Source organism: Fusarium oxysporum, chromosome 6 (assembly GCF_000149955.1).
Source record: "Fusarium oxysporum f. sp. lycopersici 4287 chromosome 6, whole genome shotgun sequence".
Taxonomy (NCBI): Eukaryota; Fungi; Ascomycota; class Sordariomycetes; order Hypocreales; family Nectriaceae; genus Fusarium; species Fusarium oxysporum.
In genome coordinates, this window is record NC_030991.1 from 3,240,452 (window position 1) to 3,261,869 (window position 21,418).

A 21,418-nucleotide genomic window follows, 5' to 3' on the forward strand; every position below is an offset into this window, starting at 1 on the left:
ACGTTCAAGCTAGGTCCAAAGGCAATGAGTCTGGCCCCCATACATGGCTCTGTTGCCACTGTGTCCAGCATGGCGTTCCCCGGCCAAAGGCTTATGTCTCGTCCAACACTCGGAACATTGAAGGTCATCTCAGCAAGGCCCACAATATTTTTCATCCAGATCCATCAAAAGCAACACGATATATGCAGGAGCGGCCCCCGAATCAACTGACCCTTCATGATTTGGCAGCCAAGAAACGGAAGAGGGACGACTTTCACGACGAGTTGGTTACTCGATTTGACAAGGCCACGTTCCAGCGCCATGTTGTCCAGTGGATCACCGATGCAAATTTGTCATTTCGCGTACCGGAGCATAAAGGCCTCCAAAAGGTCTTTCAGTACCTGAACCCCTTGGTTCACGAGACTTGCGCCAATCTGACCCATGAAACGGTTCGGGCTAGGATCATCGACGAGTTCAACACATACAAATCGCGCGTCATCCACACGCTATCACGAAGCCCAAGCCAGGTTCATATTGCATTTGATGGCTGGGCGTCCCGGAACAGACATTCATTCTTCTCCATAAATGCCTTCTTTCTCGATGAAGATACATTCCAGCCACGGAAGATCGTCCTTGGCCTCCCAAACGTCGCCATAGCGCACACGGGAGAAAATATCTCAGCCGCTGTTATGGAGGTATTAGATGACTTCGAGTTGATTGCAAACAACAAGGTTGGATACATTATTCTCGATAACGCCGCAAGCAATGAAGGAGCAGTCGAAGCAATAGGCCACAAGCTCCAGTGGCAGAATCCGGCCAGCAGAAGGATTCGGTGTTTCGGGCATATTCTTCATCTTGTCGCCAAAGCGCTCCTCTTCATTAAAGACAGCAATACACTCGAGGACATTGATGCGGACGATTTTGCAGAGTGGACAAAAAGAGGTCCAGTAGGTAAACTCCACAACCTTGTCGTCTGGGTCAATCGGTCGAATAAAGCGACAGCAATTCTGCGGAAATTACAAGATGAGGACCCTGACAAGTCCTATCCAGGCACTCTTGATGTCGTCCTTGACAACAGCACACGCTGGCTATCTCAATATTATATGATCGAGCGAGCAATTAAGCTCCGACGCTATCTGGAGGAGCTCATTGACATTACGATTCAATCAAGCAGAAAATTTCAACGACCCCGATCTACCCGTACCCAGCCGCCAAGCCAAATTCCTCGATGTCTTGAGGAAGCAAATCTACTAAGTGACGCAGACTGGGATGCCCTCAGTTGGTTCAGAGATATTCTTAGAATGTTCGATTCCTGTCTTTTGCGGCTTGAAGGGGACTGTCAGCTCCGAGTTCGTAAGGGAGGCGTTGAAGCTCAATATGGAATTATTTGGCAGGTTGCCGTCGCATTCGAATTCCTCCTTTCTACGCTGGAGAAAGCAAAGACTGAGGCAACACACCGGGCGGAGCCTAGTTACTATTCCTCGTGCGTCAATTCGGCCTGGGTCAAGCTCAACAAGTACTACACCAAGCTTGATGAGACGCCAATTTACTATGCAGCCACGGTTCTTCACCCCGGTATACAGTGGTCGTTCTTGACAAAAGCCTACGGTGAGAAGGAGGAATGGCTTTTTGCGGCACGCCAGCTCATCCAAAAGCTCTGGGAAGAGGAGTATCGCGACCTTCCCGCTCAGTGGGAAATCTCGAGCAGTAACCTTCCTGCCGCGGTGAGGGCGCGCGAGTACAATCCATTTGATTCCTTCCAAGACGAATTAATATCATCCACCCGCCATGGCCATGACGAAGCCACAGACGAACTGGAGAGGTGGTTGTCTACAAAGCAAGACATATACACAACATACGACAATCCTCTCGAATACTGGTCTGCGAAGCGATTTGAATATCCGCGAGTGGCGAAAATGGCGATTGACATCCTCTCTGTTCCAGCAATGGCTTCTGAGTGTGAGAGGACCTTTTCTTCCGCTGGTAGTATGGTTTCGCCCAAGAGGTCACGCTTAGATGCAAGCACAATTGCCGTTACTCAGACGGTAAGGTCGTGGTTACGGGCTGGGCTACTGGAAGGGTATGAAGGTTTGCTGAAGGAGGTGGGCGACGACACGGCCGAGGATTAGCCGACCGTCTATCTACCGAATCTATCTACATCTACATGTAGCCTACATCTATCTATCTACATTGCAGATTATGACTAAGCATCTACATCTATCTACATAAGATGCCGGTAGATAGATATAGATAGATTCGCCAGCCTGGACTCGACCATATGGGTGGCCTTAAGAGCATCCTTCTTGTACATGTTACCGTTTACGTACACTTCGATGAAGACCTGTCCAAGCATCTGCTTCTGGAACAGCCTGACACCTTCCAGTGAGACGCTTGAGAGCGCCGTTGCCAACTCCTCTGCTATAAAGTCCCCTCCGGGGGCATTGAGCCACTTGGTGTAGTTGCTAATCTGACAGTAGGCTGACTGCAGCTGCCAATTGCTGTATCCTCGGATCAAGCGCTCCCTGACGATCTCAAAACGATCTTCTTTGATATCCAGGTCTCGCATTGTTGTGACGACTTGTTCTAAGAGCACGGGCAGCTTATCATTGTAGCCGCCAATCTCCAGGAACACACCGCGCGAATGGAGACCGACGTTGTACTGCAAGCCAGTCAGCTTCGCGTCGTACGAGTACTCCTCGAGCCTATCACGGACGAGGTCCGAGAACAGTCGAGCCTTGACGTTATTTTCTGCTGAAGCATATATAAGTGGTGTCTTCAAGCTGACAACAACGTTGGCGCGAGGAACCCAGAATGTATCATCCTTCTTCCACCATGTCCTGGCAATGCAATCATTGCGGATAACCCTGGGGTTCTGTGCCGGCTTATCCACCTCCTTCCTCTTGACCTCGAGCTTGGTAGGAATAAACTTGTTCTTGTGAGGTAGGTGAAGGGCAGACAGTCGATCTTTGGGAGAGACTGCAAAGGCTTTCCTGCACTCCTCCATAAGATCATCGGGGATCTTTTCATGTCGATATTCAGTTCCGTACCACTTTTCCTTCTGGTCCCAGTTGCCAGGATATTCGCGTGATACAATGGTCATGCGGAAGTTATCCGGGTGAATCGTGGCAAGGGCCTTTTGGATCTCATCAGGTGCAAACTCTCGGAGACGGCTGTGTCCACTAAGCAGCCATTCCCGAGGAAGAGGCTTTTGCATGGCAGAGCTGATTCGGCAGGTAAATTCACAGGCAGGCGTCTTTTGCTCAAACATAAAATCGATATCAGCCATTTTCTTCTGCTCTTGGAAGATCCACTCCTGGGGCGGGCTCTCGCGCAGGAGACTGATGTACTGGAAAAAGATCTTGACGATTTCAGGGTAGTTCTCGAGACCCTCCTCCGTCAAAAGGACCTCTACATCAAAGGTACCAGGAGCACCGGGGCAGATGGGGGAGGCACCGGCGGTAAGACCATTTGCCCAACCTTTGGACTTGATACATGACATGATACTTCCCGGGCCCTCGTGCCCGATGAGATGGCTAATATATCGGCTAGGCTGAGTAGCAAACATAGACTCCTCATCGATAAAGGGGAATTGCAGGTTAAGCTCTATCGAGTCCTTAACAGGCTTCGCGAAACACTGCCTACCGAGATCGGCTTCCCTGAAAGGAAGTTCGCCGGGCCATCTGTTTGGCGGAAGCTTCTTGTTGATGACAGGAGAGAACAACTCAGCGACCCATTTCTGAAGCACGTCAAGCGGTTCTCTACCTAGAACAACTAGTTTCATGCGGTTTGCTGAATAGTGTCTGGCATGAAACTCGATAAACTTGTCCCTCACATTAATTCCACGTGCCTCGGGAAGTGTCTTGAGAGCCTCAAAATTGCCAGTACCGAAGTGGCAGAACGGGTGTTCAGGGTTAGAGAGAAACTTCCCTAGCTGAGGCAGCCTCCACGTGTCGTTTTGGAGATTCTTTTTGTGTTCTGAATCGACAGCCTGTAGCTCTCGATCCAAGGTCTCGGCAAGGAAGAGAGGCTCAATGAAGAACTGGGCGAATCGGTCGAGAGCCTCGCGCAGAGGAGATGGGTTGGTATCGGAAGGTTCCTGGCCATTGTCCGGCTTGGCAGAGATATCGAAAAAGAAGGTTGTCGATGTCGGCCCTGTGTAAGCATTTGAATCTCCTGCATTGGCGGAGATATATTGGCCGTATTCGTTCTCAATTGGAAATTTCTTGGTGCCCATGAAGAGAAGCTGTTGTCAGGGAGAGATATTAGCCTGTCGCCTGTACATCACAGCTGTTGGATCGGAGCACTTGCATGTTCGACCGCATGGGCCATACCGGGAATATCAGGCTCATCGCTAAAGTATCCCACATTGACATCTAACGCAGCGCTGGCCTTGTCGGTCTTGGGATCATGCACCAGGGTAACCTCGAGCTCGTTCCCCAGACGGATAACTCGGTATTTACGATCGTCTTGTAAAGGCTTCTCGAGGGAGTCAGTAACAAGCGTCACGGGTATATGAGCATTGCCCGCTACTGTGGGGGCATCTTCTTCGCGTTCCGAGTGAGGCATTGCTGATGCGATTGTGTTAAGACATAGATTCTCGGCATTCGTTGGCGTGATAAAATAAAAGAGGTGAACACAATAACAATGAAAGCTGAGATCGGCCAAGCGTTCCTAAGATCGAGGTAAGATGTTGGCAAGGTCGAAACCACTTATAGTCATGGTAATGGTTGGGGTGCAGGGCGGGTAAGTTAGTGCGAAGCTGGGGATGGACAATGCTGGTCCGACCTGAGCAATCCAGGCATCAAAGGAAGGAGACAAGAAGTCTATGGCATGGGACCGAAAGATCTGCAGCCGAAGCCTGCAGTGGCCCGTACCTCCCAGTAACAAAGGTGCAGAGTGAAGGCAATGGGACACAGGTCTGTTCCACATTTCCTCAGCGTCTTAGTTCATGAGTTCATGCAAACGAGGTACCTCACTCCCATGCATAGTACAAGCCTGTGCAGATGGTCCACGGCCGTTCCAAAGTACCGCTAAGCCGGCTGCGGTGAGTGGTAAGGGGTGTTTGAGCCGATGTTCGTATTAAGAGTTGGTCGTATCCGTACATGGCTGCTAGCTGTCGTTGTTAGCTCGGTTAGGAGGGCTCGGAGAAGAAGAAGAAGAAGAAAAGAGGAAACGGAACGGAACATGGCTCAAATTGAGGGCCGGAAACTACTCAACGCAAGCCATTGGCTTTTCCAATCGGGTCTCGTCTCAATTGCTGTGGGCTTGCATGTCTTGCTCCTTTTTGAGACAAAATCAGGGGCGACTGAGAGGCTGGCGGGGATCCCCTGGCGAGCGCAGGGTGAACCAAATCTAGCTACTTCTGTTAGCGGCGTCAGGGGTGTGCGGCGTGTCTGGCCCCTGTCGAAAAGCAAGGATGGCTGTTGCCGCCTGTCAGAGCGAACCACCCTGAAAAATGTCCCATCTAGGCGAACCCTGTCTCTCTATTGGGGAGGGCTCGCACTGTACCATCCACTGCAACCCATCCTGTGTGACTGCGGGTCTAGGGCTGAATTGGTAGTGCCGGGGTGATGGAGCTTGTGGGGCACCTTGCCTCTGATGCCTTGCTGCATGGCAATTTAGATAACGCAGCGACAAGGAAAGGTTGGTAAGAAGCGAGGGCGGGCGGAGGCGAGGTCCACAAAGTCATCCCATCAGCGACGGCAACACCAAAGATATTCCTGGTAGGTAGGCGGGGAACCACATTGATACCAATAGAATTAGCACGACGGTCATCGCAATGTTTGGGTCGGCCATCCTTACACGAACATGTTCTTTCGACTGTTTTGCGAACAGCGAGGTGTCGCTCAATCAACTAGCCTCTGTTGTTTCTACTGTGAAGCGCCTGTTAGATCGCCCTGTCAGAAAGCAGTGAGCTTCCTCTTGGGCACCGGCCCTTCTCAAGTCTCTGTTGTTTTGTACTTGCCTGTTGGGGTGGAGGTGCAAAGGCCGTACTCGGCAAACTGAAGCACGGCGCTGAACGATAACTGTTGGATGCTTCCATACTGACTCTCAAGTTTTATGGCACAATGAGAAGTGAAATTGCATTCTGAGTTTCTGGACAAAAGCCTTTGATTTAAATATTTGCTGGCAGTGACAGAAGTCCGCCTTACCCACTGCGCCCCCTCACAGCCACTTTGAAGACTGACCGAGTCTATGAATTCACCCAATAATGATTGGGTGAGGCACATGGAGCGGCTGATTCAATACATGACTACAGTGTTCAGGGTAGCAATCTCTCCAGGATCTTCCTTCCCAACGGCCGTGTCTGGTTGTTTGCGTTTCTTTCTCTGGACAAGCACCTTGACGCAACATTCGAAAAAGTCTAAGTAAACAGTAGCAGCAGCATACTGAAGTGCTATAGGCAGTGACGACACGTGCTCGGAGTCATGACAATACTTCCGCATGTCCACCATTAGCTTCAACAATACGGCGTCCCCAAATATCATATCGTGGATGAAGGGAGCTTCGCTATCACCAAACCGCTTGCCAATGCTCTCAAGGGACAACTTGCCAATTAAATCGATCTCAACAGTAAAAGATGCATCAATCGTTTTTTCCATGATTACGGTGCTTGTCTTGCAGCCATCGACAGTCCCGGCGGTAAATCTTCCAAGAGGGCTGCTCGGCTCGACACCAACAGCCTGCTGGAGCTCGCGGAGAAGGACAACGGCTGGTCCCAGTAGCTGAAGGCAAATGCTAATGGGATTTGCCTCAGGCATCACCATCTGATTCCGAATGTTCTGAGTCCACATGCCAAATAGCTCCATCCGGTTGCGGTGATGTTCCAAAGGTGCTGGTATAGAGTTGTCGGCCAGCGTTGCTGTCTTGGGCTCCAAATTTCCATCTTCACTTTGATTTTCACTAGTAATCGTAGTTGCCGTGGCACTTGATAGCCCTTCGGCGAATAGGTCGTCCGCATGGCTACTCTTGTGTGAAGTTGTAGGAGATTGGGGAGAAGATGATGAAGCCGACGATACAGAGGCCAATTCATTGCTTGTCATTGCGCCTCGGTGAGGATCCAACAATGAAGGCAGAGATGGAATGTGCTAGTTTGTGATTCTTTGTTCTTGATCGTTCTCGGCGTAGCAAACATCTATACCAAGACAGTGAAGCTAAAATCTCTGGTTCTTATATTCAACTGACATCCTTTGTACCTGATGAATCACAGCAGTCAGGGACCCCGGCACACAACATGCATTTGAGCCCGGCATGTCTCCCTCGGCGTCTAGTGACTGGGATCAGTATGATATCTTTGGCCGCTGGATAAGGCTGGTGGTTTCCGTCACATCTGTAGCGGATTGCTGGAAGTGAGATGGAAAGGAAGTCTCTACAACAGTCTCTGGAAAGGAGGGCTTTCATCACATTAACGTACATCCATCGGAGAGAATCGAATATCGAGAAGCTCATCTCACTGGTATCGGTTAGTCCAATCATACTTTTTCACCATTGAGCAGCGATCAAGCCTTTCTGGTTCTGAAGGCAGATAGCTGTAGCTTACGTGACATGGTTCAAACTCTGCACAAGGATGGTCATGTTGCGGCTGAAGAACATGGTCGCCGGCTCCGAGACCTGGAAGGTACGTCCCCGAAACGTTACAATAGATGTTTGCCAATAGCAACATCCGTAACCATGTGAAGTATGGCGGTGAGGCTCTATATCCCTATCGAAACAATTGTTAGTTGTTCATACATGCCTCCACGACAAAATCCAAGCTGCCTTTGGACGCTTCGACTACAACCCTCGACGCCAAGAAGCGCTATCATCGATGAAATTCGCGAAATCGGACGCCAGAACCGACAAGCTCGCGCCTTCACCAATAGCATCAACAATGCTTTGTCTTCTCGTGTTGTTCTGGTCGATGGTGAAGACAAATGGGAACAACAACCGGATGCGCAGTTCGAGCATGACAAAGCCAGGCACCCGGGCGTAGTTCTCGAGGTCGCATTGACTCAAGACCCGGATGAGTTGCGACGGATTGCCAGACGATACATCTATCATACCAATGGACAGATCAAAGTGGTTCTTGGCATTGATCTCAATGAAGACAAAGAGTCCACCATATCAGTTTGGAAGCCCACGTTCAGCCCAGCACAAAATGATGATGGAGTTGACATGGATATTGAGCAAGTTGCTCAGCTACAGGTATATCTTGTGTTCTTTCAGCTTCATACGTGAAAGGAACAAGCTGACTGATTCAGCCTTTTCGAGACGCCAACAAGAACCCTGTAAACGGTGCCTTGACACTACACCTTCACGACTTTGCGCCTGACAATCTATGTCAAGGCTGTCCCAACACTGCCTTCTTAATCTCATACCGCGACATGTCAGACATGATGGCTAAGGCCGAACGGCGCAAACTGCTACGAGAACAAAAGGAGGTACCGAAGCCCTTAATCCGCGTTGTTAAGAAGCGACGCTATTCAGAGAGCTCAGAGGGCCAGATGGCGGAAGAGGATGAGAAGCGATACTCCGATGAGGCAGACGATGCGAATGACAAGGAGGATCGTGACGACGGAGCTTACGAGCCTCCCAAGAGTCTTGAAAAAATAGCTTTTGTGCCTCGTAAGAAGCGTGGTCAAGGGGCGGGCTGGGACGATGGTTCTTGATTTTTTGGATTGCACTGGTGTTCTGGACAGATTATGAGCTCTAGATGAATAGCAAGGGAGTTGGATGACACCCTACTGTATAAAGGTTGAACCAAAACCCGCCGCATTGTCTCCCACCTATCTGACGATGTCTGTTAGACCTAGGGTTATGAAGAGAGTAGAGAGTAGAGAGTAAACGCGGTGAGCCAATCGTTTGACATAGTCATATCAGAATCTCAAAACAATCTTGATAATTTTGCCTTGCCTAGAATCTTTGAGTATTCTGTCTGAGAACTTTATGGTGCGTTGAGGGGATCTATGAGTTAAGAAAGCTGCACAGAGAATATAGGAACCAACAGGGTACCTTGCCTAAAGCTGTATTTATGACATGTACTATTTGATAGAACTTGTTCGTAAAGAGATTGCCTGCCGTAAAGCAAGGGGTATCTTGATTTTGGGCGTAGCACGCTTGGGGCTGCCTCGCACGCGCTATCGTCTTCGCTCCTGATACTCAACCCACAGCTATTCCCAGGTAAGACAGTAAACTTTGTCTGAGACACAATCGTTTCTTCATACGTAGTCAAGTAGTGGTCCAGATCTCTCTGAGCACTTTCCATTTCAAAATACCAGACTACATATCATTGGCAACTGTATCAGTCTTTGCAAACGACAAGTGGCTGTGATGCGTGGCTATAGTTAGCGACGGTTTCTGATTGGAAATCGCTACAGATCTCCGTATCTGGCGCAGACTGGACCATTGCTGAGGCAGGCTAGGGCTAGTGTATCATGTCTACTGCCTACGTGATAGCAGCTGACTTAGAGTTTGATCTCCACGCTTAGGCACATTCTGCAATCCAATACATCATCAACTATGAAATCAGTGCAGTTCCGTGATCTAACCGAAAGCATCAGACTATCGACTGCATCATCTCAGTAGCATGGAGTTGGTTGGTCCGCTTGAAGCTACGCGGTGGGGCATTAGAGTACCTCAACCAGCTGAATGTAGACCCGTTGCTTGAACAAGCCCCCTTGCAGAGAACTTGACACTATCGCAAAGCGCGCCATGATGTGCTGCAGCATCGTCTAGCATTCTCGGCCGGACCATTTACTGTGTCCCTGCTATTGATGAGTACACGGGGCCTTAGTATTCTTTTGACGGAGGGCAAGAATTATTATACACCTTAATATTAGAATCTAAAGGATCTGTGACGTTCTGCCTTTGGTAATCTATGGCCATGATAATGCTGATTGGGTTTGCAACCGATCGTGGGAGCTCCAGGAAAGAACGCTGGTGGTACCATTTCAATCAATCCTATTGATCTCGTTCCTGCTTCTCAGCTAATGGGATCCCCTCCCCTGTACCGAATCTTGAGGGCTGAAGGTGCGGTTGATGATTCGTTAAGCTTCCTGCATCAAGAGTATGATGGTAACTGACATGTGTATGCACAACACAGAGTAGGTGGATTCATGCAGGGCCACGAACTACGATGACCTATGCAATCGCCAGATCATCTGTATTTGCAATGGCTATAGGGGCCAGCTCGGCCACCGATATCAAGCCATTTTAGACCTTTGCAGATATTCCCGTGCCGCTCGGTCCTCTGCAGTATGCAGCATCGAATAGCAACCAGGAACTATCTGTGAGACTTGCAGTGTTGATGTCTAAGACTTGCAGAACTCTCCAATCCAACCCATTCAGTATGGTTCAGTTCTCAAGTGGCGGGGGATCTTGATGGTCAAGTCACTATATAACAGAGGCCCCATGTCCTTCGACAAAGCAAGCCAGCCTCCAGGTATTATCGTTATTCTTACTACTCTCCCAGCGACATTTCGGAGCCTTCACCTTGTTTAAGCTTTTCTTCATTCTTACGCCAAAATGCATCTCGAGTCAGATTACCGGTTCGGCATGGACGACGCCGCTTTCAGCCTCTGCAGCCAGCCCATGTCCTGTCCTTCTACCACCACAAGTTTCTCCTCGGCCTCATCAGCCTACGACCCGTTCACTCCTACACCTCGACGGTCAACACCTGATGGATTCAGCAACATCGACTTTGGGGTTTCTTACAGCCCTGTCCGTCACCGGGCAGAGCTGACCCCTCCCCCATCAGCAATGGGCAAGTTCATGTTCGGGCCTGTGAAGCCTGAGCCTGAGCACGCCTCATTCTTCGACTCCCTCCCCAGCACTCCCATGAATCAAGAGCAACTCGGCTTCGAGTGCGAGCATATGATGGACATGAACATGGCACAAAACGGTTCAATGGGATCACTAACACCACAAAGCTCCTTTGGCATGTATTCGTACTCTCCTGATGCTTCCATGGGCCCCGCCTCATTCACGATGACACCAATGCAAAGCATCTCTGGCTCTGAAGCTGCCGAGACCGGCTCATCATGGTGTTGTGCCAACGATAGCACCAACACATTCTTTCCCATCAGACAACTCTCTAGTGATTTTGACGCTTTTGACTTGGACCACCACTCTCAGTCACAGCTTGGTTACCATTTCCACGACCTCAACTCTCCTAACTACAAGCGTGCTCAAAGGAAGTTGATGGTGCACGAGATCCAACAGAAGAGTGCCGAACTTAAGCGAGCTCAGACCCGATCATCAAGGAAGCGATCGAGCAAGCCCAATTCTGCTCAAGTTAGTGTTCAAAGAGCCATGTGCAAGTGTGACTACCCTGGTTGCCACAAGGCCTTCCAACGAAATGAGCACCTTAAGCGTCACAAGCAAGTGTAAGGACTTACTAAGATTCATAAAAAAAAAAAGAACATTTTCACTAATAAACTACAGTTTCCATGGTGAAGGGCCCAACCGTTTCTCATGCGAGTTCTGCGGAAAGGACCAATTCAACCGTCAAGATAATCTCAACAACCACCGCAGGTTACACGTACGACCCAACAGCCGAAACCGCGGTGTTCAGTTCATCCCTGCTGCAGTCCCTGTCATTGAGCAAGAGGAGCGAAGCAGAAAGCGAAGAGCACCATCAAAGCCGAAGATGGCAAAGAAGCATTGCTCAAAAGACTAAGCTTGCCTGGTGTTTCTTTACTTTGCCGTTGAGCTAAAGCCACTGGAAGCGCCGTTGTTGTAGGCTTTTGACTTGAATATAGAGCCGCTTCTGCCCCCTTTAATCTTTCTACGTGGTGTCACGGGAACCCTGTTCAAGATAGGGGTGTCATACCGAATGCATCCCAGGCAACAAGTCCAGAGCTATATGATCATATAATATTCACTAGAGTACCCTAGACTTCAATAATTCGATACCATTGCTACAACTTTAGAGTATATTAGCCCTCATATACCTAGCATCTTAAATCTTCAAACGTATCCTCCTCAAACAGAGAGTCTTGGTGAATATTCCGCGCTTGTCATCTTAGCTTACAGCAGCTGCCCCATCTTGAAGCAAGTTATCGCAACAATTCTGATAGACAGAGTCTTTCGTGTCACCGGCCGCTGTACGGCTTTGCCTATAGGCTCTGCAAGGCTTTCCTCCATCGCCGAGTCATCAATATGCCTTTAGTCCACTGACAAGAGTGATGCAATGATGCTGCGGCTCAATCATTACCGAAACTTTAGCAATTTTAGGCCAGTCAGATTCTACCCCTTCAGTGCCAAAGTGGGGCTGTGTCAGAACGGCGCGCTCCGTGCCCGGTCTGTGATATTCTGGAATTAAGAAAGTTGAATACATTCGGCAAGCTGTAATTAAACAGATTCTAGGCGATATGAAGGACGCGTCTATATACGCTGTGGCTCTTCTCTACATTAGATTTGAGGCAGCGGGAGGCGTTTGTCGATGGCGTCGTCCAAATACCGGACAAGTGAACAAAGAGCGCTCCGAAGAAAAGCCTCCTATTGGCCATTGTATTGCTTGCAGATTCGACGAGATTGCTTCCCTCAGTCTTCAGCTTCAGATCCCTATCTACCTTCTCAGGCCTCTCTGTCTTACGTGTCAGATCGTTCTCAGCTTCTTCCGATATCAGCAATTAATTGGAGAGAACTATAGCCACACTAGAAAGTCACGGCCGAGATGATGAGGAAGGCAAGTGTTCCAATATATTACCCTCAGTTATGTGAGGTCGATCAGAATGACCCCCGCCGCCTCCCCACATCTCCATTACCTACGTCCGTTACCATGGTATCGCCATCATCTGGGCTTTGCTTGACGGGAATGCCTTCCCGATATTTCGCCTTATAGACGTGAAAGGCCCTGCAAGCATGCCATCTAACGTAAGGTCAAATTCCGGCGCTATCGGGGTGGCCTACGGCCCTTCCTCCGGTAGCGAAGGTGCAGAAGCGATGGTAATGAGCTGTTCCCGGTTCTGATGACCGCCACAATTGTAGAGTCTGGTTGTCTTCTAGCGCAGAGAGTAGGCATGCTGCATGGACTCTCCGCGACATAATATGCCATCCAGGAGCTATTCAGGCTCAGTTGCTAATACAGGAGGTTCAGTGGTACAATATAAGTTGTTCGGAGTCCGGACTATGCTTAGCTCACGACTTGCGACACGCCTGGAGGTCTCCCATGACATGAACCCCCCCCCCCCCCCTTCTGGCCTGCGCTCTTATCCGTCTGATTGATAACATGAGATTACTCAATCAAACAGGTTCTGCCGCTGGAGAATATGGAGCCATCATAATTAAGAACTTCGGACTTGACCCTGCACGTCAAGTCATCATACATTCTGCCTAACAGCTGTCGAGCCCTTATCGGCTAAGCAATTGCAACAGAATACGAAGAGACGGATAACAAACAGAATGCACGCATTAAAAATTTCGGTATCAACTTGAGATGGCATCCAGCACTGATCGCCATACACAGCATCAAATGGAAAGGAAATCTATAGAGGGTGGTAGAAAGGAGGAAATAATACACACCACGCTGGCCACCGTCGCGAGAGACCTCCTAGATCATCTCGTTTCGGTTCAAGCTAGTCGACAAGTGCTTGTTTCGAGAATCAATTGGCGAACGCGAAACATCAGGGTTGAATGACACTGGCGGGGGAGACTTCATCGTCGAGGTATAGGAATGCTCTCAAAGGGAGCCTCGGAAGGGGCAAATCGGACATGCTCCTTTCGATTGCGGCTGGCAGAACGAAGTCGCTCACTGACCTTGTGAATGCGGCCTGAGATGCTGCTGTCTCCAATGCTTCTGCCTCGGTTGTGGCTCCTGTGGGAAGCTGGTGCCGGAGGGCTGGCCTCTGACGCTTGATCATTACCAGATGATAAATCGTCGTCCATGACAATATCAATCATGCCTGATGCAACAGGGCCAGTCTTCTAATATCGCTGGGCGTGTTGCAAAGGGACAGGAGGCGGTGGAGGTGAAGCCAAATGCCTGAATTCCTTGAGAACTGGGGGCGCCGGAGGAGGGGGAGGGGGCATAGGATCTTCGTGAGAGCGTCGTTGCTTACTAGGGACAACTTCTTCGATACGTCCAACACTGCTCTTGCGTGCAAGACGAGCAGGGCGCTGGCCAGGTTCATCTGGAATTGGGGCTGACATGCTACGAGGGATATGAGGTCGCGCCGGTGGCTGGTAGACGGTGGATCGCAGCAGAGTGAGACTGGGCTCGGGGACTGGCGCTTCTCTCTCAGGCGACTGTTGAGGTGAGGTTTCTGGCGAGTATCGCTGAGAGAAGCTGGCTGGAATCGAAGGCACGTTGGGTCTGGGAGTGCTTCCTGGTTGATCATGGTTGCCCTCAATGATGAGTCTCATGGCTTTGGGGGTCGCTGGAAGTCCAATAACAGGTCCGTTGCGGGCGTACATGCTCTTTTGTGGGGGCTCAGTAGCACTGCGAGGTGGGATATCGTCAGGTAGAGGCTTAGGCTCAGCAGTCTTAACCGTGATCGCAAAAGCAGGAGCGAACTCGTTAGAATGAGGGATTGAAGGTGTTTGGGCACGCTTGGCCAGAGACTTGCGGCGCTCCTCGAGTTCTCGTGCAGCCTGTTCCTTCTTTCGCTGACGCTCGTTATTCATTTGCTTGAGGTCACCAGCATGCTCAGTTGAAGTGGAACCGTCAAAGTTGGCGACCTCAGAATTGGCTCTGCGTCGGTGCTCCGAAGCATCTTGCTTGCTCAGTGCCGGCGAGCCAAGGCCTCGGCTGCTACTGCGGCTGTGCTTGTTCCTGAATTCCTCTTGAGCTGTTATGGCTGCTCTGTAGTTCTCTTCATCCTCGGAACCCTGGTACTGGTGAACAGTAGCACTCAGAGGCAAGGGTGACGAAGGAGAACGCTGTGCAGAACTCTCCCGGCCTTGGCTTCGGGCACGAAGTGTGAGAGCTGGCGGGCGAGAGAGACCTTCTGGGCTCCTGCGGCGGCTTCCACGGTTTGAATTGCGGCTTTGTGGTTTGACAATTGAACCGCTTACCTTGCGTACTGTGTTTGGCTCACCGATCTGACCATGTCGTGGAGTGCTCAAGTTCAGCAAGTACTCTGGAGACATGGGGATTGGGGAAGTTGGTGATCGTTTTGCCTTGGGCCAATGGAAAGCGCTGACACGTCCACGGTCCTCGGAAGGTTCCCTGGAGCGTGTGGTTCGCTCTCGACTTCCAGGATGATCTGGTGAAGCATCCCGAGTTCTTGAATGGCTACGCTGACGACTGCGTTGTCTCTTGGAGTAGTGCTTGGCAGCATCCAAGCTATGGATGTAATCTTCTCGGTTTCGCACAGCTTGATGACGAAGGCTTCTTCCGGCGCTCGACGCAGAAGTGACCGAACCTGTCACAGAGGCTGGGCCTCTGCGGCGAGTTGGCCAGTGGTAGCGAGTAGAAAAAGTGACGGACTGCTCTGGGGATGTAATGTCGTCATGAGAGGGCCCAGGATGCAGCGGTAGATTCACACCCACAGGAATGCGGTCACGAGAGCCATTGCGATGGTTACGTGATGTTTGTTGCATTTTCAACATAGCGGCCTGGTCCGGTGGCGGTGAAAAATCTCCTTCGCTCGCTTGGACAATGAGTTGAGCATGCTCTCGCATCATCATCGGGCTTGCAGTAGCGGCACGATGTGATGCGGTACCCATCATCATGTTGTCATTGCCAGATGGTGTTCGAACATGACCAGATCGAGGCTCATAGTCATCAGGCACAGCAGACAGCTCAGCAGATCGAAGTGCCCCCGGGTTGAGGTCTGAGGGAATCTCACCAATGGACGGCAAACGCCCACGTCCTCGGGCAGACACTGTGGTATTGAATCTGCTATTGTTTGAAGGGCGAAGGAAGGCTGTCGGGGCCTCGTTGTTGGAGGCATGAGAGAAAGCGGGAGAGCGGGCAGAGTCAGCGATAGGGGTAACACCCGCGGCAATCGGGGTTTGACCACCGTCGCCAGCAAAGAACTTTGTCTTTTGCATTTGATCACCAAATGAGGTGATAAGCTTGAGAGCAGAGGTCTTTGCGATGCTGCGTTGGAGGCAACGTTGAACACCGGGAGGTGAGAGAGGCGGGCTTAGGATCTCAGGAATACTGGGAGTCATAGTCTGGAAGTTCAGCTGCGCGGCGGATGGAGAAGTCCAAGGCTCAGTAGACTCCTGGTCGGTGCAAGCAAAGCATCGGATTGCTAGCTGCTGTTGGCCATGTTGAACTGCCCACTTCCCCCATTTCCTGATAATAGCAGCTTGTCGTTCCCAAACACTAGGGGCTGAGAGGCATGTGAGGATCAGTGCCTCCATGTAACGCTTGTGAGAGATATAAACCTCAATAGCGTCATTGTGATCACCCATGCCAAGCATAATAGTAACTGCTGTGTGCACGTCGCCAGCCTCAAGCAGGCGCTGGACGTATGTATGGCCAAGCTTCTGTTGTGAGGCATGGCCGCCGATGCCACTCAGAGCCAATAACATCCAGTCAGAAGAAGTCATGTTCTCGAAGTTTGCGTTCATGATATTGGGATTGATATCATCAAGCCATTTGGCCAAGAGAATGCGGCTGGGAGATCCTTGGGTATGCCTACTCATCTCATCCCTAATCAGGTCTTCAACCTCTTTGTTCCATCCGAAGATGGTATTGAGCATTTGACGGCGCAGATCATCATTGGTGAGACGAGCACTGTTGGCACCCATAGCATGTTTGTAAGGAATGTCACTGAGACGCGCCCGAGCACACTTGAATAGGTCGTGCACCTTGTTGTCGTCAGGGCTACGGGGAACTTCATTGCGCAGGCGAGAAGGTCTTCTTCGTGATCGGCTTGAGGCTATGGAAGGAACACTTGTAGTGCCAAGAGAGTATCCCATGGAATAAGTGTCCAAATCTCTCGTGTTACCGTGAGCACTGTTGCCAATAGTTGATGACCTGATCGAGGTTGTAGCCGAGATATAGGTGTTTTCTGACAGTCCTCTTGACCTCATGGATCCGGGGTAACGGCCAGGGGTTTGGGACGACCCAGCTGAGGATTTCGATAAGGATGAAAGTCCGCTCCGACTTGAGACAGGGCTAGCTGATTCGTAAGGCTCATTACCAGAGCCGTAAGCTTGGCGTCGAGTCAGGCGAGCAAATGGTGATAAGTGATCTTCGTCACTCTCGGAAATATCCATATACAGGGGAATAGAGCTCGTCTCAGACTCGGAGGCGATAGTAGTAGTCGAGGTCGCTGATCGATCACCACTTTCTTCTGAGACTGGAGGAGAGGGTGGCAATAGGATTGCTGGGTGTTGGACATTGGCAACCATGATGGCCGGGGACTTCAGGTCGAACTGCTGCACGGTATTATTGGGTCCAAGGGTGAACAACGTGGCACCTGGGCCATAGACGGCGAGGCCGCGAACAAGATCAAGAGTCGGGATGGGATCATGGGTGATGTGCTTTGTCCTAACATCCCATGACTGTGTTTGCCTGTGTATATGTTAGTTGATGATAAGGAGTCATGCAGCTAAGCGCGCGCGTAGCCTAGGGTGTTTTATGGTGATGGCAAGCTGCAAACTTACGAGTCGGAATATTGAATTATGCGACCGTTCTTGGACCATCCCATCCAGTTGGGTCCATCCCTCGTGACCTCAGCTTTCCTAAGGTTTCGAACCACCTTTGCAGGGTCATCAGCGCTGTACTTCTTTGCCACGCTCCAGACTCGTAAGTCACCGTCATGCATCTGGACAGCAAGCATGTCGGACTTTTGCCGAGGCGAAGAAGCATGCCATGCGAGGTTGACGATGGGTGATGGTCCTTTGGAAGTGGTAAGATTGTGTAAGATAGTAAAGCGTGGTTGCAAGGTTGCAACGAATAAAGAGCCATTCTGGTAGCTGAGACTGTGTTAGTGAGATTTGAGTGAAAAGGAGGATCACGACTCACCCGATAGCAAAGGTTCGACAATCAGCCGACGGTGCCAATGCCGTCACAGAAATTTGGTCAGTAGTTCGTGAAGAAACATGTTCGGATGTTGAAGGCTCAAACATGATAATGCTTCCTTTTGTATTGCCTTCAAATAGTCAGTCATGATCATCAAAACTTATTTCAGTAACTTACCAAAAGCCACATTGCCATTTTTCATCCACGCTGCGACAGTTAAATGATCATAACAGGCAAATCGAGAGATCTCATCGCCTGTCATTAGATCCCACACAATTGCTGTTTGGCCAGCATCGTAACTGACAACGAAGCGGCCACCACCAGCCTCACTCTGATTATCAACCACTAACAATTGAACCTCATCAGCGTGTCGAGAAAACCTTCGTTCAATGGTAAGAGTATCATGGTGACAGCAAACAACGGATGAACCCTGGGCGTACAAGAACATGGACGCAGTGGCGGCGCAGGGGTCAAAGTACTTTAAATCGGTAACATGAGGCATCGTGGTGTTATATAGGACCTGCGACGTCTGCCTGCTTGTTGCGGACGTTCTACCGGAACCGAATGGTCCAGTCCGGTTTGAGGCGAAGTTCCCAAGATATTGTGAGCTAAGTGGCCAAAATTGACTCAAGTAGCGACGCTGACGGCTGTTAACGGATATCAAAGCGAAGTCGTAGAGTATGGCCTTCAACCTTACGTTTGCAATCCTTAGGCTTTCGGTGGGCAGTAAAAGGTGCGGGTGGCATCACCTCTGGCTAAGTGGACATGGCAGTCGGCCGCTATAAATCCCAAATCGTCACATCGTGGGATCTTCCTGGAAGAGTATACCGGCTAACAGCAGGCGGGGCCAACACTCTCCACAAAACCAAGATTCCTCCCGTATCTAAAGCCGACAGGACACTTGTACGGCACTCGTTAGCGCTGGAGAGTACATATCTAGGTACAAGTAGGTTATCGTCACTAGCTTCCGCACGTTGGGACAAACAAGGAAGGCGATCCAGTTCCAATGGCCCATGAGATCTCCGTCGCGCAGCCAAAGTTCGCAGTACGGCACAGATGAAAGAATTGGGAGACTGGAATTCCTCCAAGTGACAATGACTTCTATGAAGCATTGAGAGAAAAGACAAATTTTCAGCGAAACTGGTCGACAACAGTTCATTTTGCTACATGGGAAGAAGCGAACATACAAATGCACCAATGCCTGGGTTTTCACGATGCTGGTGATTCTGTCATTCAAGCCGAAGGTTGTGATCTGAATGGGAAAGCACAGCGCTTACCAACGATGATAATTGGTCAGTTTCTCAATTGCGTTGAATACGCTTTGAGAACTTCGTCTGCTTCTCGGCCAATGCGTACATAGTCTCGCTCCACGGCGTCTGGGCTGAGTGGCAGTTTGATCATCGCTGCCATTCAGCCGTCGCCCGTCGCCAACCTGAGGGTATTTGGGGCAACGTGAGCAATCGAAAGTGGATATCACAGGCTCGGCGTTGGTGGCCAAGGCACGGGCACGTACCGTGCTCACCGACCATCTCAACACTATGAGGCGAACGTTGGCGCTAAAGAAAAGTAATAAGCCATCTGATCCCTGGACATTTAATGATTAGGATGAGAGGTTATACTGTACTAGGTTAGCTACTCGCTGTTCGATTTTAGGGCCAACATCATCATGGACCTTTTCATCACCTCATTCTTCCTAACAGGCTGGCGATCGTCATCTCTAATCGGAGTATGGATATATCCCCCGGCCCCTGTCAACGCCCACCGCCAAACGCTATTACCTGTGATCCCTGGTCCTTGCTATCACGAACTCTACCGTTACCATGATCAGTGCTCCCACTTATTTACTTTCGGTCCCGTACAGAGCTTACCGTCAAATTTGGCTCCCGAAGCGACGAAAGATTTTTGTGACATTAGCGGACCATTGATCCATTGAACTGCAGCTCTGTATGTACCACTAGGAAATGGTTTTGGCTAAAGAATAGGTTCTACTTATCATGAAGACGTGCACGAAGAATACGGAAATGTCGAGGCTTTATGCTCAATCATGCCGCCAGTCATGCCGCCCGTTGGTGCCATTCTCACCCTCATCATCCCTATCGTTTCTCTTCTCGTCTGAACCATGCAAGCGAGACGCTTACCCGGGATCCCAGTGAACACGTCAAAAAGGGCACCCCGCACGCTTCCATTTTAGGATCCACAACCCCCTGTGCGGCCCTGTCCTTTGCACTAAACACGGAGGGGTTGCCGCTGTGCTGAGTCCACTGGCGGAAGCTTTGTCTCTGGCACTGTGCCCTGCCCCATTATCTACCATGCCGGGAATAATGGCACACTGAACGAGACAAGAAATGAAACGGTTAACTAGCAGAGCTGATGCTTCTGATTAAGTTGTGTTCTACTTCTCTGCTTTAGGTGGCCATCCCGCATGCTCGCCGCAGCACTACTTTCAGGTGGCTTGATGTAAGGTAGGCTCCAATACTCAGTAAGAGCTTGGCAAGCCCAAATTTAGAATTCTTTTTTTAAACGATGCTCTTTACGCTCTGCGAACAGGTAGAGAGCCCAGCGTCGTGTCTCCAAAGGAATAAGTTACATATGTTCCTGGAGAACAGGACTGACTCCCGTTACTCACATGGCTCCGTTTTGAAGGTGTGCGACCCCCGTTGATCGATCTTGCCAGGGTACATTCTTGAAAATAGATTGCCATGGCCGGCGAAGCCAACTTGGTTCATCGGTTCCCCAGCCCCCCAAACGTCGTATGTAGGCACGATCAGGGCGCGTGGCCTGCAATTGATACATCTAGCGCTTGGAAGATGCAGCTTCTTCAACTCAACCGATCTGTCACATATCTCAAACATGCAGATTCTATCACGTGAAGCGATTTTGTAAGACGTTTTGAACCCATACGATCCCTTTTGGCAAGTTCGCATCGCCGATACAACCGCCAAATACGTCAGAAACAAAAGCTCACAATGAAACCAAGCGCCGGCGGCGGGTATACTACTTCTCTTTGTTCTTGAGATGTTGGAGGTTGACATGGGAAGTGCTAACAGCAGATCAACATAAATGCAGCATGGAAAGCGGAGACACATCCGGGACTAGGGGCAGCAAGCGCTAATGCAGCCCTTTGGTCTGAGGATGCCTTTCTTCTTGCGGGAACGGATGTGCTCCGCGGCTGACAGGGAATTGCAAGAAGGTCTGCATGGACCACGGCATGGTTATTACGGGACTGTCATCTTGAAAGAAATGATCAGTTCTGAGGCTTCACAAAAGCAATGCATGGTTCATGCCGGATGAAACAAAGAATAGTGACTTAAACCTGAATGTTTCCCGCTTTGTGCTGACCAGACCTTCTATACTACTAGAGTTTTTCTGTGATTTGTCACGGTTCACTCTTCTTCTATTTCTGTTCCTCTCGCATCTTTCTCTTTGCTACAAGCTGAAGATACTTGACGAAACATCTCGCCATCAAGCTCCCGCCTGCTTGGCTGGCCTGTTCTCCTGTCGTTGAAGCCAGCGACTACAGTTTGCTCCTGAACCAAA

The 21,418-nt window shown here is 50.2% G+C and overlaps 7 protein-coding genes across 7 annotated transcripts; 3 read left to right on the plus strand and 4 right to left on the minus strand.

The window, feature by feature from the left end:
- Positions 1-2,200: 2,200 nt before the first annotated feature.
- On the minus strand, positions 2,201-4,545 carry FOXG_13969 (insulysin; the record flags this gene model as incomplete). Its single annotated transcript, XM_018394040.1, has 2 exons — positions 2,201-4,222; positions 4,297-4,545. The coding sequence occupies 2 exons, from the start codon at positions 4,543-4,545 to the stop codon at positions 2,201-2,203; spliced, it is 2,271 nt and encodes a 756-aa protein (XP_018253448.1).
- A 78-nt stretch (positions 4,546-4,623) lies between these two features.
- On the plus strand, positions 4,624-4,879 carry FOXG_21309 (uncharacterized protein; the record flags this gene model as incomplete). Its single annotated transcript, XM_018401642.1, has 3 exons — positions 4,624-4,661; positions 4,695-4,722; positions 4,778-4,879. 3 exons carry the CDS (start codon positions 4,624-4,626, stop codon positions 4,877-4,879), a joined length of 168 nt encoding a protein of 55 aa, XP_018253449.1.
- Positions 4,880-6,221: 1,342 nt separating this feature from the next.
- FOXG_13970 (uncharacterized protein) lies at positions 6,222-7,022 on the minus strand (the record flags this gene model as incomplete). The annotated part of the gene is made up of 1 exon (XM_018394041.1): positions 6,222-7,022. One exon carries the CDS (start codon positions 7,020-7,022, stop codon positions 6,222-6,224), a length of 801 nt encoding a protein of 266 aa, XP_018253450.1.
- Positions 7,023-7,710: 688 nt separating this feature from the next.
- FOXG_13971 (uncharacterized protein) lies at positions 7,711-8,627 on the plus strand (the record flags this gene model as incomplete). The annotated part of the gene is made up of 2 exons (XM_018394042.1): positions 7,711-8,163; positions 8,220-8,627. 2 exons carry the CDS (start codon positions 7,711-7,713, stop codon positions 8,625-8,627), a joined length of 861 nt encoding a protein of 286 aa, XP_018253451.1.
- A 1,855-nt stretch (positions 8,628-10,482) lies between these two features.
- FOXG_13972 (uncharacterized protein) lies at positions 10,483-11,635 on the plus strand (the record flags this gene model as incomplete). Its single annotated transcript, XM_018394043.1, has 2 exons — positions 10,483-11,342; positions 11,401-11,635. 2 exons carry the CDS (start codon positions 10,483-10,485, stop codon positions 11,633-11,635), a joined length of 1,095 nt encoding a protein of 364 aa, XP_018253452.1.
- Positions 11,636-13,614: 1,979 nt separating this feature from the next.
- FOXG_21310 (uncharacterized protein) lies at positions 13,615-13,860 on the minus strand (the record flags this gene model as incomplete). Its single annotated transcript, XM_018401643.1, has 1 exon — positions 13,615-13,860. One exon carries the CDS (start codon positions 13,858-13,860, stop codon positions 13,615-13,617), a length of 246 nt encoding a protein of 81 aa, XP_018253453.1.
- Positions 13,861-13,884: 24 nt separating this feature from the next.
- Positions 13,885-18,383, minus strand: FOXG_13973 (uncharacterized protein; the record flags this gene model as incomplete). The annotated part of the gene is made up of 4 exons (XM_018394044.1): positions 13,885-17,431; positions 17,524-17,835; positions 17,885-18,011; positions 18,059-18,383. The coding sequence occupies 4 exons, from the start codon at positions 18,381-18,383 to the stop codon at positions 13,885-13,887; spliced, it is 4,311 nt and encodes a 1,436-aa protein (XP_018253454.1).
- Between the last annotated feature and the right edge of the window lie 3,035 nt (positions 18,384-21,418).